The sequence below is a fragment of the Salvelinus namaycush genome, chromosome 40, assembly GCF_016432855.1.
Source record: "Salvelinus namaycush isolate Seneca chromosome 40, SaNama_1.0, whole genome shotgun sequence".
NCBI lineage: Eukaryota > Metazoa > Chordata > Actinopteri > Salmoniformes > Salmonidae > Salvelinus > Salvelinus namaycush.
In genome coordinates, this window is record NC_052346.1 from 3,335,472 (window position 1) to 3,352,643 (window position 17,172).

The 17,172-nt window shown below is 43.5% G+C and overlaps 1 protein-coding gene across 1 annotated transcript; it reads right to left on the minus strand.

The window, feature by feature from the left end:
• Positions 1-1,621: 1,621 nt before the first annotated feature.
• Positions 1,622-15,972, minus strand: mrpl39 (mitochondrial ribosomal protein L39). Its single transcript, XM_038979740.1, has 10 exons — positions 15,793-15,972; positions 15,107-15,313; positions 14,860-14,999; positions 12,667-12,766; positions 10,241-10,308; positions 4,229-4,341; positions 2,809-2,874; positions 2,506-2,659; positions 2,296-2,343; positions 1,622-1,804 (listed from the first exon to the last, which is right to left on the minus strand). The coding sequence occupies exons 1-10, from the start codon at positions 15,827-15,829 to the stop codon at positions 1,706-1,708; spliced, it is 1,032 nt and encodes a 343-aa protein (XP_038835668.1). The 5' UTR covers positions 15,830-15,972; the 3' UTR covers positions 1,622-1,705.
• Between the last annotated feature and the right edge of the window lie 1,200 nt (positions 15,973-17,172).

The window sequence follows — 17,172 nt, forward strand, 5'->3', positions numbered from 1 at the left end:
AGTGGGGCTATATACAGGGGGTACCGGTACAGAGTCAATGTGCGGGGGCACCGGTGTCGAGGTACTTGAGATAATATGTACATGTAGGTAGAGTTATTAAAGTGACTATACATAGATAACAACAGAGAGTAGCAGCGGGGTAGAAGAGGGGGGGGGGGGCAATCCAAATAGTCTGGGTAGCCATTTGATTAGCTGTTCAGGAGTCTTATGGCTTGGGGGTAGAAGCTGCTTAGAAGCCTCTTGGACCTAGACTTAGCGCTCAGGTACTGCTTGCTGTGCGGTAGCAGAGAGAATAGTCTATGACTAGGGTGGCTGGAGTCTTTGACAATCCAAGCTATATTTTACAAAAGCACATAGGCCTATCCCATCGTTATCAAATACCAACTTGATAACGGATTACATAAACCAGGAATAATCTACTTTTTGTGGACAATAACATTTAGGCTACATTTTGACGCATTTGTCTGGATAATATCCATGGAATATAGTAGTCTGGAATTCCAGGCACCGGTTCAAACATCTCAATTGGTGAGAGGTGGGAGGGGGGACTGTAATTTGTCCTTGGGTGTGTCTCCCATACTGTCGCTGGGTGTCGGGGTGGGGCTGGCTGTTTGAGCGGGGGCGACAGCTGTGCAATGGGCAACCTCTCGATCTGTCTCACAGCACCGTGGATATTAAAAAATGTCCCATCACCATTGTTGAGACTCTGGACACGGAGCATCATAGATCAAGATTAATTATGCAGCATCACATTTATGCATATATTGTTATATTTCTTTTTTATACTACATCACAGCTTCAGTTTGAGGAATATACTGTAACTGTTGACATGTACTGTAGGCCAACAGTTACTGCATATGGTCACATCTTTCTTCGTCCCAAACGGAACCCTATTCCCTATATAGTGCACTACTTTTGACCAGAGCCCTATACACCCTGGCCAAAAGTAGTGCACTAAATAGGGAGCCATTTGGTAACTACACTGATCCGGTAATCTGTGACAGCTCCTGCCCACTTTTACACACACTCCTCAAACACCTGTCCCAAAGCGACATACACAACAGCTGCTCTGCCCCTGATGGTCGAGCAGCACACACCCGTCTTTGTGTGTTAGCAAACTGCTGACCCCTCAATACATACACTTTTTGCACACATACCGTCAGCTGAGCAGTTAAAGGCCGCAGAGGGGTGTGTTAGTGTAAGGCTTTAACATGCCCGAGCATGGCACGGACCGCAGCTTTCATTCCACACAAAAGACAGATGGCTGTATCACACAACACAGGTCGTCAATTCATTTGACTTTGGGTTCAAATCCCCGGCAAGCATAAAAGAGTAAGGAAAAGTAAACTGTGCTGTTGTAACAGAGTAGGTTCTGTCCCTGTCCCTCACTGGGCACAAACCAGTTACATTCTGCACAACAAGACTTTGACTCCATATCAGCTATTATGTACAGATCTAGGATCAGCTTCCCCTCCCCAAAACCTAACCTTAACCATTAGTGGGGGAAATGCAAAACTGACCCAAGTTCAGCAACTTCACTCTACACCACATCAGCTACACTGTCATAAACCAATAACCCACTTAAATTTCAGCAAGCATTTAGTATACAGAGGAGAGGGGACGATTTCCATGTGTTACACATTTTGTACACATTTATTCCACAAATATTACGAAGACATATATAATGACACGGTTATAGTCATGATCATTGTTGGGCGGTATGGGGAGGAGTCTGTTCAGGGGCAGAGGGCGGAGTCAATGTATCTGAAATGGCTTCATTGGCTGATGCTGTGGGCACCTCAACCTGTGGAGAGGGAGCGCATATAGGATTAAACCGGCAGTTCAATAATTCATTATGAATAGATACTGAGAGATTCTTAAAGGGATGTTTCACTTTTTAAAGGATCACTTTACTCAAACATATTTTCGATTCCCCCCCCCCCATTAGTCAACTGTTGATATGGACCCAAACAAAAGGGTTTAACTCATTTTGACTTACATAGGTGGTGTTGTTTCATCCGAACCACTCAAAATAATGTGGAGAGATGTAACCTGATCCTCACAACATTAGTAATGCCTTTGAACGCACCGCTAGCCGGTACAAACGATTTCCACTAGTATTGCTACATGCTCCAAAAATGCCAGCCAGGAGATTCTGGATGTTGTTAAATAACCAGCTAACAAACTTAACAGTTCAGATGGAATGATAATACCCTAGCTATGTCGCATACAAGCTACAACTTCAAAAAAAAGTGAACTTGGTCTTTAAAATTGTGAAGAGTAATATTTTCTTACCAGCTTCTCTGCCCTGCTCCTCAGTTTCCTCCACACAGTGTGGTGGGCCTACGGAAAGAGAAGAGGAGAAATTAATGAATGACTCACTCAGTGGCACTCATCACTCACACTCATTCACTCACTGACACTTATTCACTGACACTCGAACACATCCAAAGATGCTTCATACATTCACTGAAACATGTCCTGCATATTTGTGCGCATATGTACCTGTTGCAGGAGGGGCAGTGAGAGCCCCTGGGCCCGGCGGTGGAGACCCCACTTGCCCTCTCCAAGAGGGTGGATGGCAGTGACCTCATACTGAGAGCACAACCCTGTCCTTGCCGCCAAGGGTCCCCCACTCAACAGAACATGGTCCCCACACCTAAGAGACAGATACGAGGTGAGACAAGAGTGTGTGTGTGCCATATACGTGTATGAAAACACAGTGAAGATCAGTATGTCTCAATAAGGATGTCAATAGTGTGTGTGAGTGAGTGAGTCATCTACCGCGGTACAGTTCCTGTAGCTCACCTGTAGAGCATCACTGTGCCTTTAGGACTTTGTGCTGACTTCTCCTCCACTTCCTCCTGCTTACACCTGCAAACACAAACACAGGTACAGCTAGAACACTGGAAGAGAATACGAAACAGAGTAAAATAAGTGAAAAAGTGATTTGAAAACATGGAGGAAAAGGCATATAAGGGAAAGTATTGCAAGAGAAGAGAGGTTTCGAAACTGGCTTTGCCAATAGGCTTTCAGTCCAGAAAAATGCTCGGAGGTTATAACCTGTTATAACAGCACTTAAAACCTCTTTTAGCTAGGGGCAGAATTTATGTTTGGAAAAATAACGTTCCCAAGGTAAACGGACTATTTCTCAGGCTCAGATATTAGAATATGCATATAATTGACAGATTAGGATAGAAAACACTCTAACGTTTCCAAAACTGTCAAAATATTGTCTGTGAGTATAACAGAACTGATTTTGCAGGCGAAAACCTGAGGAACTCCAACCCGGAAGTGCATATTTTTATTTTTTTAATGTTCCATTGCTTGCCCCTCCTCCATTTAAAGGGGTATCAACCAGATTCCCTTTCCAATGGCTTCCTCGGGCTGTGACCAGGCTTTAGACATAGTTTCAAGCTTTTACTTTGAAAAATTAGCGAGATTTATCAAAACGCATCAGGTGTCCTTTGATTAGTTCCTGCGCAGGAGAGATGTGGCTCGACATTTTCTTTCTCTGTAGTATTGAATAGTTTACCGTCCGGTTGAAATGTTAAAAACAACCTGAGGATTGATTATAAAAAACCTTTGACATGTTTCTATGAACATTACGGATACTTTTTGGAATTTTAATCTGCCCTTCAGGACCGGAACAAGCTTGTGGTTTTCTGAACATAACTCGCAAACCAAATGGCGGTTTTTGGTTATAAAACTAATCTTTATCGAACAAAAATAACATTTATTGTGTAACTGGGAGTCTCGTGAGTGCAAACATCCGAAGATTATCAAAGGTAAGCGATAAAGTTTATTGCTTTTCTGACTTTCGTGTCCAAGCTAATTTAAGGCTAGCTGTTCTAGCAGTGATTGATACACTTACAAACGCTTGGATTGCTTTCGCTGTAAAGCATATTTTCAAAATCTGACATGATAGGTGGATTAACAACAAGCTAAGCTGTGTTTTGGTATATTTCACTTGTGATTCCATGATTATAAATATTTTTAGTATTAGTTTTGAATTTGGCGCGCTGCAATTCAGCGGTTGTTTACGAAAATGATCCCGTAAAAGGGATCCGTGCGGCAAGAAGTTAACAAGCTGCAACACCTTCTCACAGTCCTCCGAAAGGGGGTATTGATGGCCAAATTCAATACCGTTGCATTATTTTGGTTTGTCTTGCATATTTTATCCCCCAAAAATTATACAATTGAAGAAGAGAGTATAGAAATAAAGAACCTGCTGTGAGAGAAGACCTCCAGGGCAACAGGGGGCGCCACCTCCAGAGGCTCCCAGGGTAGGTCCCGATGGATCAGCTGCTGAGCACCACGTGTCAGAGAGCGCAGGGACTCCTGGGACACACACACTCTCAGGTCATTTCACTTTGCTCAACACGCATGCACAGTGGGGTCCGAAATGATTTACACCCTTGATAAAGATGAGCAACAATGACTGTATAAAATAAATTATTCAAATACAGAGCTATATTGTATGCAACATTTAAAATATATATTTTATACTAACACAATTTTTTTTATTTTATTGTTAAAATTAACGTTAAATAACGTTAATTATAACGTTATTTATCCACGCTGCATGACATCCGGCCGTGATTGGGAGTTCCATAGGGAGGCGCACAATTGGCCCAGCGCCGTCCGGGTTTGGCCGGGGTAGGCTGTCATTGTAAATAAGAATTTGTTCTTAACTGACTTGCCTAGTTAAATAAAGGTTAAATAAAAAATACAATGTATAAAAAATCTTTAGGGGTGTCAATACATTTTAAGCCCTACCTTTTTAAGAAACAAAATCTTTCTCTGGGCAATTGTATTAGTTTAAAATAATACAATTACATTTATTTTGGTACACAATATAGCTCAGTATTTGAACTATATAGGGCGGCGCAAAATTGGCCGAGCGTCGTCCGGGTTTGGCCGGTGTAGGCTGTCATTGTAAATAAGATTTTGTTCTTAACTGACTTGCCTAGTTAAATGAAAGGTCACATGTTATATTTATTATATACATATACACAGTTGAAGTCGGAAGTTTACATACACTTATGTGGGAGTCATTAAAAATCATTTTTCAACAACATAAATTTCTTGTTAACAAACTATAGTGTTGGCAAGTCAGTTAGGACATCTACTTTGTGCATGACAAGTATTTTTCCAACAATTGTTTAGACAGATTATTTCACTGTATCACAATTCCAGTGGGTCAGAAGTTGACATACACTAAGTTGACTGTGCCTTTAAACACCTTGGATAATTCCAGAAAACGATGTCATGGCTTTAGAAGCTTCTGATAGGCTAATTTACATCATTTGAGTCAATTGGAGGTGTACCTGTGGATGTATTTCAAGGCCTACATTCAAACTCAGTGCCTCTGCTTAACACCATGGGAAAATCAAAAGAAATCAGCCAAGACTGCAGAAAAAAATTGTAGACCTCCACAAGTCTGGCTCATCCTTGGGATCAATTTCCAAACGCCTGAATGTACCACGTTCATCTGTACAAACAACAGTACGCAAGTATAAACACCATTGGACCACGCAGCTGTCATACCGCTCAGGAAGGAGACGCGTTCTGTCTCTTAGAGATGAACGGACTTTGGTGCAAAAAGTGCAGATCAATCCCAGAACAACAGCAAAGGACCTTGTGAAGATGCTGGAGGAAACAGGTACAAAAGTATCTATATATCCACAGTAAAACGAGTCCTATATCAACATAACCTGAAAGGCCGCTCAGCAAGGAAGAAGCCACTGCTCCAAAACCGCCATAAAAAAGCCAGACTACGGTTTGCAAATGCACATGGGGACAAAGATCGTACTTTTTGGGGAAATGTCCTCTGGTCTGATGAAACAAAAATAGAACATTTTGGCCATAATGACCATCATTATGTTTGGAGGAAAAAGGGGGAGGCTTGCAAGCCAAAGAACACCATCCCAACTGTGAAGCACAGTGGTGGCAGCATCATGCTGTGGGGGTACTTTGCTGCAGGAGGGACTGGTGCACTTCACAAAATAGATGGCATCATGAAATCAAATCAAATCAAATTGTATTTGTCACATACACATGGTTAGCAGATGTTAATGCGAGTGTAGCGAAATGCTTGTGCTTCTAGTTCCGACAATGCAGTAATAACCAACGAGTAATCTAACCTAACAATTCCACAACTACTACCTTATACACACAAGTGTAAAGGGATAAAGAATATGTACATAAGATATGAATGAGTGATGGTACAGAACGGCATAGGCAAGATGCAGTAGATGGTATAGAGTACAGTATATACATATGAGATGAGTAATGTAGGGTATATAAACATAAAGTGGCATAGTTTAAAGTGGCTAGTGATACATGTATTACATAAAGATGGCAAGATGCAGTAGATGATAGAGTACAGTATATACATATGAGATGAGTAATGTAGGGTATGTAAACATTATATTAAGTGGCATTGTTTAAAGTGGCTAGTGATACATTTTTACATACATTTCCATCAATTCCCATTTTTAAAGTGGCTGGAGTTGAGTCAGTATGTTGGCAGCGGCCACTAAATGTTAGTGGTGGCTGTTTAACAGTCTGATGGCCTTGAGATAGAAGGTGTTTTTCAGTCTCTCGGTCCCTGCTTTGATGCACCTGTACTGACCTCGCCTTCTGGATGATAGCGGGGTGAACAGGCAGTGGCTCGGGTGGTTGTTGTCCTTGATGATCTTTATGTCCTTCCTGTGACATCGGGTGGTGTAGGTGTCCTGGAGGGCAGGTAGTTTGCCCCCAGTGATGCGTTGTGCAGACCTCACTACCCTCTGGAGAGCCTTACGGTTGTGGGCGGAGCAGTTGCCGTACCAGGCGGTGATACAGCCCGACAGGATGCTCTCAATTGTGCATCTGTAGAAGTTTGTGAGTGCTTTTGGTGACAAGCCGAATTTCTTCAGCCTCCTGAGGTTGAAGAGGCGCTGCTGCGCCTTCTTCACAACGCTGTCTGTGTGGGTGGACCAATTCAGTTTGTCCGTGATGTGTATACAGAGGAACTTAAAATTTTCCACCTTCTCCACTACTGTCCCGTCGATGTGGATAGGGGGGTGCTCCCTCTGCTGTTTCCTGAAGTCCACAATCATCTCCTTTGTTTTGTTGACGTTGAGTGTGAGGTTATTTTCCCGACACCACACTCCGAGGGCCCTCACCTCCTCCCTGTAGGCCGTCTCGTCGTTATTGGTAATCAAGCCTACCACTGTAGTGTCGTCCGCAAACTTGATGATTGAGTTGGAGGCGTGCATGGCCACGCAGTCGTGGGTGAACAGGGAGTACAGGAGAGGGCTCAGAACGCACCCTTGTGGGGCCCCAGCGTTGAGGATCAGCGGGGTGGAGATGTTGTTACCTACCCTCACCACCTGGGGGCGGCCCGTCAGGAAGTCCAGGACCCAGTTGCACAGGGCGGGGTCGAGACCCAGGGTCTCGAGCTTGATGACGAGTTTGGAGGGTACTATGGTGTTAAATGCTGAGCTGTAGTCGATGAACAGCATTCTCACATAGGTATTCCTCTTGTCCAGATGGGTTAGAGCAGTGTGCAGTGTGGTTGCGTCGTCTGTGGACCTATTGGGTCGGTAAGCAAATTGGAGTGGGTCTAGGGTGTCAGGTAGGGTGGAGGTGATATGGTCCTTGACTAGTCTCTTAAAGCACTTCATGATGACGGAAGTGAGTGCTACGGGGCGGTAGTCGTTTAGCTCAGTTGCCTTAGCTTTCTTGGGAACAGGAACAATGGTGGCCCTCTTGAAGCATGTGGGAACAGCAGACTGGGATAAGGATTGATTGAATATGTCCGTAAACACACCAGCCAGCTGGTCTGCGCATGCTCTGAGGACGCAGCTGGGAATGCCGTCTGGGCCTGCAGCCTTGCGAGGGTTAACATGTTTAAATGTTTTACTCACCTCGGCTGCAGTGAAGGAGAGTCCGCAGGTTTTGGTAGCGGGCCGTGTCAGTGGCACTGTATTGTCCTCAAAGCGAGCAAAAAAGTTATTTAGTCTGTCTGGGAGCAAGACATCCTGGTCCGCGACGGGGCTGGTTTTCTTTTTGTAATCCGTGATTGACTGTAGACCCTACCACATACCTCTTGTGTCTGAGCTGTTGAATTGCGACTCTACTTTGTCTCTATACTGGCACTTAGCTTGTTTGATTGCCTTGCGGAGGGAATAGCTACACTGTTTGTATTCGGTCATGTTTCCGGTCACCTTGCCCTGCTTAAAAGCAGTGGTTCGCGCTTTCATGTTTCACGCGACTGCTGCCATCAATCCACGGTTTCTGGTTTGGGAATGTTTTAATCGTTGCTGTGGGTATTACGTCGCTGATGCACTTTCTAATGAACTCGCTCACCGAATCAGCGTATTCGTCAATGTTGTTGTTGGACGCAATGCGGAACATATCCCAATCCACGTGATCGAAGCAGTCTTGAAGCGTGGAATCAGATTGGTCGGACCAGCATTGAACAGACCTGAGCGCTGGAGCTTCTTGTTTTAGTTTCTGTTTGTAGGCTGGAAGCAACAAAATGGAGTCGTGGTCAGCTTTTCCGAAAGGAGGGCGGGAGAGGGCCTTATATGCGTCACGGAAGTTAGAATAACAATGATCCAGGGTTTTACCAGCCCTGGTAGCACAATCGATATGCTGATAGAATTTAGGGAGTTTTATTTTCAGATTAGCCTTGTTAAAATCCCCAGCTACGATGAATGCAGCCTCAGGGTGTGTGGTTTCCAGTTTACATAGAGTCAGATAAAGTTCGTTCAGGGCCATCGATGTGTCTGCTTGGGGGGGAATATATACGGCTGTGATTATAATCGAAGAGAATTCCCTTGGTAGATAATGCGGTCGACATTTGATTGTGAGGAATTCTAAGTCAGGTGAACAGAATGACTTGAGTTCCTGTATGTTGTTATGATCACACCACGTCTCGTTGATCATAAGGCATACCCCCCTGCCCCTCTTCTTACCAGAAAGATGTTTGTTTCTGTCGGCGCGATGCGTGAAGAAACCAGCTGGCTGCACCGACTCCGTTAGCGTCTCTCGAGTGAGCCATGTTTCCGTGAAGCAAAGAACGTCACAGTCTCTGATGTCTCTCTGGAATGCTACCCTTGCTCGGATTTCATCAACCTTGTTGTCAAGAGACTGGACACTGGCGAGTAGTATGCTAGGGAGTGGAGCGCGATGTACCCGTCTCCGAAGCCTGACCAGAAGACCGCTTCGTTTGCCCCTTTTACAGCGTCGTTGTTTAGGGTCGCCGGCTGGGATCAGATCCATTGTACTGAGTGGAAGGCAAAACACAGGATCCGCTTCGGGAGAGTCATATTCCTGGTCGTAATGATAGTGAGTTGACGTTGCTCTTATATTCAGTAGTTCCTCCCGACTGTATGTAATGAAACCTAAGATTACCTGGGGTACCAATGTAAGAAATAACATGTAAAAAAACAAAATACTGCATAGTTTCCTAGGAACGCGAAGCGAGGCGGCCATCTCTGTCGGCGCCGGAAGTCGAAATTTATGATGGCATCATGAGGTAGGAAAATGATGTGGATATATTGAAGCGACATCTCCAGACATCAGTCAGGAAGTTAAAGCTTGGTCGCAAATGGGTCTTCCAAATGGACAATGACCCCAAGCATACTTCCAAAGTTGTGGCAAAATGGCTTAAGGACAACAAAGTCAAGGTATTGGAGTGGCCATCACAAAGCCCTGACCTCAATCCCATAGAAAATTTGTGGGCAGAACTGAAAAAGCGTGTGCGAGCAAGGAGGCCTGCCAACCTGACTCAGTTACACCAGCTCTGTCAGGAGGAATGTGCCAAAATTCACCTAACTTATTGTGGTAAGCTTGTGGAAGGCTACCCGAAACGTTTGACCCATGTTTAACAATTTAAAGTCAATGCTACCAAATACTAATTGAGTGTATGTAAACTTCTAACCCACTGGGAATGTGATGAAAGAAATAAAAGCTGAAATAAATCATTTTCTGACATTTCACATTCTTAAAATAACGTGGTGATCCTAACTGACCTAAGACAGGGAATTTTTTGTAAGATTAAATGTCAGGAATTGTGAAAAACTCAGTTCATGTATTTGGCTAAAATGAATGTAAACTTCCGACTTCAACTGTAATATATATATATAAAATCTTTATCAAGGCTGTCAATCATTTTGGACTCTCCTGTATAATAACAGAATAACACGCATAGTTACACACACACCAGAATATAACACACACTGACCTCTGAAGGGATCCAGGCATCTAACTGAGGATCCAGCACCACATCACAACAGAACGCTCCTGAAGTTACTGCAGAGAGAGAGAGATTACATACATTGTATGAATTATATACACTGTGTATACAAAACCTAATATTGAGTTGCACCCCCCTTTTGCCCTCAGAACCGCCTCAATTCGTCGGGGCATGGACTCTACAAGGTGTCAAAAGTGTTACACACGGATGCTGGCCCATGTTGACTCCAATGCCTTCCAAAGTTGTGTCAAGCTGGTAGGATGTCCCTTGGGTGGTGGACCATTCTTGATACACATGGGAAACTGTTGAGCATGAAAAACCCAGCAGCGTTGCAGTTTGTCACACCCTCAAACCAGTTCGTCATACCCCATTTTAAATATTTCGTCTTTCCATTCACCCTAAATGACACACGTACACAATCCATGTCTCAATTATCTCCAAGCTTAAAAATCCTTCTTTAACCTGTCTCCTCCCCTTTGAAGTGGATTTAATAGGTGACACCAATAAGGGATCATAGCTTTCACCTGAATTCACCAGGTCAGTCTGTCATGGAGAGAGGTGTTCATAATGTTTTGTACACTCAGTGTACATCGTATATAACTTACAAGTAATACATAGTGTTACCATCATCAATGTACATTTTGTTGTTTATCGATGAAGCATTTTTTCTTTTTATAATCGTTTTATGTAATTACATCTATCGACCGAAGACTACACAATACAACAGCAGTATTATATTTACTATTATTATTACTACTGAAATGAACTTCATTTCATTATCCGCATTGCATATTTACTGAAATGCTGTACAGCACCACTATATCTACAAATTGAATTTCATGCCAACAAAACAATCTGAATTTGAAAGGGACAGCGAGAGAGAGAGCGAAAGAGCACAAAAAGCTAGCGATAGAACGAGCGAACGAAGGTAAGTAAAAGCTGGTTATATTACGGTGCAGTCGGAAATGTTCAGACCTCTTGACTTTTTCATCATTTTGTTAAGTTACAGAATCATTCTAAAATGGATTTGTTTTTTCCCCTCATCAATCTACACATGATATTCCACAATGACATAGCAAAAACAACTTTTCATACATTTTTGCAAATGTATATAAAAATAAAAAACTGAAGTCCAGGCTCTGGTTGGGCCACTCAAGGACATTCAGAGACTTGTCCCGAAGCCACTCCTGCGTTGTCTTGGTTGTGTGCTTAGGGTCGTTGTCCTGTTGGAAGGTGAACCTTCACCCCAGCCTGAGGCCCTGAGCGCTCTGGAGCAGGTTTTCATCAAGGATCTCTGTACTTTGATTCGTTCATCTTTCCCTCTAACCTGACTATTCTACCAGTCCCTGCCGCTGAAAAACATCCCCACAGCATGGTGCTGCCACCACCATGCTTCACAGGAGGGATGGTGTCGGGTTTCCTCCAGACGTGACACATTCAGTCTTGGTTTCAATTTTGGTTTAATCAGACCAGAGAATCTTGTTTCTCATGGTCTGAGAGTCCTTTAGGTGCCTTTTGGCAAACTCCAAGCGGGCTGTCATGTGCCTTTTACTGAGGAGTGGCTTCAGGCCACTCTACCATAAAGGCCTGAGTGCTACAGTCCTTCTGGAAGGTTCTCCCATCTCCACAGAAGCATTACAATCATTTCGCTACACCCGCAATAACATCTGCTAAACATGTGTATGTGAAAAATAAAATGTGATTATATTTTTGAAGCTCTGTCAGAGTGACCATCGGGTTCTTGGTCACCTTCCTGACCAAGGCCCTTCTCCCCCGATTGCTCAGTTTAGCCAGCTCTAGGAAGAGGCTTGGTGGTTCCAAACTTCGTCCATTTAAGAATGATGTAGGCCATTGTGTTCTTGGGGACCTTCAATGCTATGCGACAGAATTTTTTTGGTACCCTTTCCCAGAGCTGTGCCTCAACACAATCCTGTCTCAGAGCTCTACGGACAATTACGTCAACGTCACGGCTTGGTTTTGCTCTGACATGCACTGTCAACTGTGGGACCGTAGACAGGTGTGTGCCTTTCCAAATCGCCACAGGTGGACTCCAATCAAGTTGTAGAAACATCTCAAGGATGATCAATGGAAACAGGATGCACCTGATCCCAATTTGGAGTCTCATAGCAAGGGGTCTTAATATTTATGTAAATAAGGTATTTCAGTGTTTTCGCTTTGTCATTATGCGGTGTTGTGTGTAGATTATTCTAATCAATTTTAGAAAAAAGCTGTAACATAACAAAATGTGGAACTATTCAAGGTGTCTGAATACTTTCTGAATGCACTGAATATAGGATTCACTGTACATAGGATCTAGTTCCAATCTGTTGACTAGATGCGAGTCATTTCTTGATGTTTTTTTGAAAATGAAAATTGTAGGGAAAACATGGGTATGAGTGTTTCCTGGCATATACCTTGCACCTCTGGGACTCTGAGCAGTTCCACAGAAAAGTCTTCTTTAAAGGCATCCTGAAGGACCTGGCCAAGGAGGGCTGCACACGACCGCCAGTATGCCTAGGGTGGGAGAGAAAGGCCATACACACACACCAGCAGCCAATCACCACAGTCACAGTCTGAGACCAGTCAGTCACCACCACCAGAAAACCACCACTTTGGAGGCAAATATGTCTGGTGTCAAAAGTTTGCCGTATACAGTATCTATGGCCCTGTACACTACAGTCTACATGTACTGTACACTGCAGAAATGTTTATCTTACCTAGATACAGTATCTCTTAGCATTACAATGCAATGACTTGACATCTTCAAAAGGTAAATTCTTTCAGTGCACTGGCAAATCATTTAGCTTACTTTAACCTAAAAAAAAGTCTTGAAACAAGTCAGAATATCTTAAAACAAGACCAATTGTCTTGAAGCATTTTCTGGGTGAGTGAGATCAACTCAAAACAAGTATATCAATATTTTCCCTTCAATACATTTACTGTTCAGGAGTCTTATGGCTTGGGGGTAGAAGCTGTTTTAGAAGCCTTTTGGACCTAAGGTCCCTCAGTCGAGTAGTGAATTTCAAACACAGATTCAACAGCAAAGACCAGGGAGTTTTTCAATGCCTTGCATATTTTTTATTTAACCTTTATTTAACAGGCAAGTCAGTTATTTACAATGACAGCCTAGGAACATTGGGTTAACTGCAGTATTCAAAGGCAGAACGACAGATTTTTTTGTACCCCGTCAGCTCGGGGATTCGATCTAGCAACCTTTCGGTTACTGACCCAACGCTCTAACCACTAGACTACCTGCCGCCCCTAATTGGTAAACAGGTAAAAAATTAAATATAAAGCAGACACTGAATATTCCTTTGTGCATGAAGAAGTTACTACTTAAACTTTGGATGGTGTATCAATACACCCAGTCACTACAAAGATACAGGCATCCTTCCTAACTCAGTTGCCGGAGAGGAAGGAAACCGCTCAGGGATTTCACCATGAGGCCAATGGTTATTAAAACAGTTACAGAGTATAATGGCTGTGATGGGAGAAAACTGAGGATGGATCAACAACATTGTAGTTACTCCTCTATACCCACCTAAGTGACAGATTGTAAAGAAGGAATATGTGTTATTCTCTACAAACAAGCATCCTGTTTGCAATAAGGCACTAAAGCACTACTGCAAAAAAAATGTGGCATTTTTAAAAACTTTTTCTCCTGAATACAAATAGTTATGTTTGTGGTAAATCCAACACATCACTGAGTACCACTCTTCATATTTTAAAGCTTGGTGGTGGCTACATCATCTTATGGATATGCTCATCATCGGCAAGGGAGGGTTTTTTTTAGGATAAAAAGAAACGGAAAAGATTTGGCATGGGTCCTCAGATCCTCAAAAGGTTCTACAGCTGCACCATCGAGAACATCCTGACTGGTTGCATCACTGCCTGGTATGGCAACTGCTCGGCCTCTGACCGCAAGGCACTACAGAGGGTAGTGCGACCAGCCCAGTACATCACTGGGGCCCAGCTTCCTGCCACCCAGGACCTCTATACCAGGCAGTGTCAGAGGAAGGCCCTAAAAATTGCCAAAGCCTCCAGCCACCCTAGTCATAGACTATTCTCTCTGCTACCGCACGGCAAGCGGTACCAGAGCACCAAGTCTAGGTCCAAGAGGCTTCTAAACAGCTTCTACCCCCAAGCCATAAGACTCCTGAACAGCTCATCAAATGGCTACCCAGAATATTTGCATTGCTGCTCTTCCTCTTTTACACCGCTGCTACTCTCTGTTGTTATCATCTATGCATAGTCACTTTAATAACTTTAATAATGTGCCCCCGCACATTGACTCTGTACCGGTACCCCCTGTATATAGTCCTGCTATTGTTATTTTACTGCTGCTCTTTAATAACTTGTTACTTCAGTTTCTTATTCTATCTGTATTTTTTAAAACTGCATTGTTGGTTAGGGGCTTGTAAGTAAGCATTTCACTGTAAGGTCTACACCGGTTGTATTCGGCGCATGTGACTAATACGATTTGATTCAACCGTTAGTGGGGGAAATACTAAACTGATCCAATATCAGCGTCTAAGGGCAACTTCACCCTACACCGGTGCTATATACCTCAGTGCATGTACACCTATATCTGTGGTGCTGTGTTGTACCTGGTTGACCAGCAGTGGGTCTGTGTCTTTGAAGGTGAGCAGGGAGAGGGAGCAGGATTGGGTGAGGGGCTGGTGCAGGGACCAGGGCTTTCCGTCTACTAAGGCCAGGGCCGAGCTGGTTACATACCACTCTGTCAAGTCTAAGAGAGAGAGATTTAATATGATTCATACGATATAATTTTTCTGACTGCCTTGACAAAATCAATGCGGCACACAGACAAACCACAGGTATTGTCCCTGTACTCACGGCGTGCACAGCTGTGTGGTGTGGACACTCCCTTGTTCATGACGAGCAGGGTGCCCTGCAGACCGGGTATTTGCAAGGTCACCTCGATCTTCTCTGTGCGCGGGTACAGGGAACGCTGGCGAGCCTGCTCCCGGGAAAACACAGCGCTGCGCTGACCACGCACCTCAGCAGCCGAGAGACGCACAGACGTAGCACTGGACGCCATCCCTGAGTCAATGAACACATGATAGGACAATACACTAGGAATACATTTAGTATGCCTAAACTAGTTTGAAGATTCAAGATTTAATGGAATTCGCCATTCGTTGGTCATCATTGGAATAGTGTTATTGGGAACTAGTTATCCCTTGAAAATCGATTCCCGAAAAAACTTTTATTGAACAAATGTTAACTTTACGTACTGGGCACTACAACTGCAGTGCCGGAGCCACAAAGCAAGAATATGGCAACTGATTTTCACAATCCCACATCCTATACACAAATTAGCGATGCAGAAACCCAGATTAGCTATATAAACTGTCATAGTTTACATCATGAACGTTTGTTGATGATGTCATGATCTAATACTGTACTTAGCAACCACCCAAGGTCATTTTGTATACAGTGAAGCTAGCTAATTAGCATTCGGTAGCTAGTCCGTTATATGAGTGGCAGCGGTTGAGTGGTCAGACATATGTTGTACTTACGGCGCTGTAGAAGTTGACATACGGTACGACACGCCATTGTTGCGTTTGGGCTTTTGGCGATGAATCGCTGGTACTGGTTTAACAGTAGGGCACCAATGCCGGGATAAATTATGTGTATTTTACACTGCTATTTTCTATAGAGTTTGTTTGGACCCCATGCTTGTCTGAAGAGCAACGTTGATTTCGGTCCGGGTAGAATAAATTGTTGGGGTGTTGAATAGTTCCCACATAAACGCCTGAGAGGACATTATGTTCCAAAAACAGACAGCAGGTGTAGTGGTACTATGTTTCAGTAAAGCATGAACAATATTATTGATAGTTTTGTCTGTTCAGAGATTTGACTCACTGACCAACCAGAATGTTATTGTTGACATCTGACGTAGGCTCAATGTATGGGGATATCCAGCCTGGACAGTTGCTAGTGGTCACTATTGTATTTACATATACAATATCCCCATGCTATGGCAGGCCCTATAAAATACAAACTCATTAACGTCTCTTTCATTTCATTATTTTTTGGAGACAGTGGTGGGATAACAATTGCACAGAATGAGCATGCATAGTCATATAAACATGAAAGTTCTCTTCGAGGCGTGGCACTCAATTATGTGCGTGGTTAAATGGCGCCATCGTGTGTTCAATAAATCCAATCACATTTTATTGGTCGCATACAGAGTACCAGCCAAAATTTTGGACACACCTACTCATTCCAGGGGTTTTCTTTATTTTTACTACTTTATGCATTGTAGAATAATAGTGAAGACATCAAAACTACGAAATAACACATGGAATCATGTAGTAACCAAAAAGATGTTAAACAAATCGAAATAGATTTTAGCTTCTTCAAAGTAGCCAAACTTTGCCTTGATGACAGCGTTGCACACTCTTGGCATTCTCTCAACCAGCTTCACCTGGAATTATTTTCCAACAGTCTTGAAGGAGTTCCCACATATGCGGAGCACTTGTTGGCTGCTTTTCCTTCACTATGCGGCCCAACTCATCCCAAACCATCTCAATTTGGTTGAGGTCGGGTGATTGTGGGGGCCAGGTCATCTGATGCAGCACTCCGTCACTCTCCTTCCTGGTCAAATAGCCCTTACACAGCCTGGAGGTGTGTTGGGTCATTGTCCTGTTGAAAAACAAATGATAGTCCCACTAAGCGCAAATCAGATGGGATGGCGTATCACTGCAGAATGCTGTGGTATTCATGCTGGTTAAGTGTGCCTTGAATTCTAAATAAATAACTGACAGTGTCACCAGCAAAGCACCCCCACACCTCCTCCTCCATGTTCCATGGTGGGAACCACACATGCAGAGATCCTCCATTCACCTACTTGCGTCTCACAAAGACACGGTGGTTTGAACCAAAAATCCCCATTT

What these genes read in the sequence shown, in the direction of transcription:
- mrpl39 (XM_038979740.1), bottom strand. Translation starts at nt 15,829, where the DNA reads ATGGCGTGTCGTACCGTATGTCAACTTCTACAGCGCC. An exon ending in ACCACACAGCTGTGCACGCC is followed by an intron (nt 15,000 to 15,106) that starts GTGAGTACAGGG and finishes TCTCTCTCTTAG; the next exon opens with ACTTGACAGAGTGGTATGTA. An exon ending in GGAGCAGGGCAGAGAAGCTG is followed by an intron (nt 1,805 to 2,295) that starts GTAAGAAAATAT and finishes CCCTCTCCACAG; the next exon opens with GTTGAGGTGCCCACAGCATC.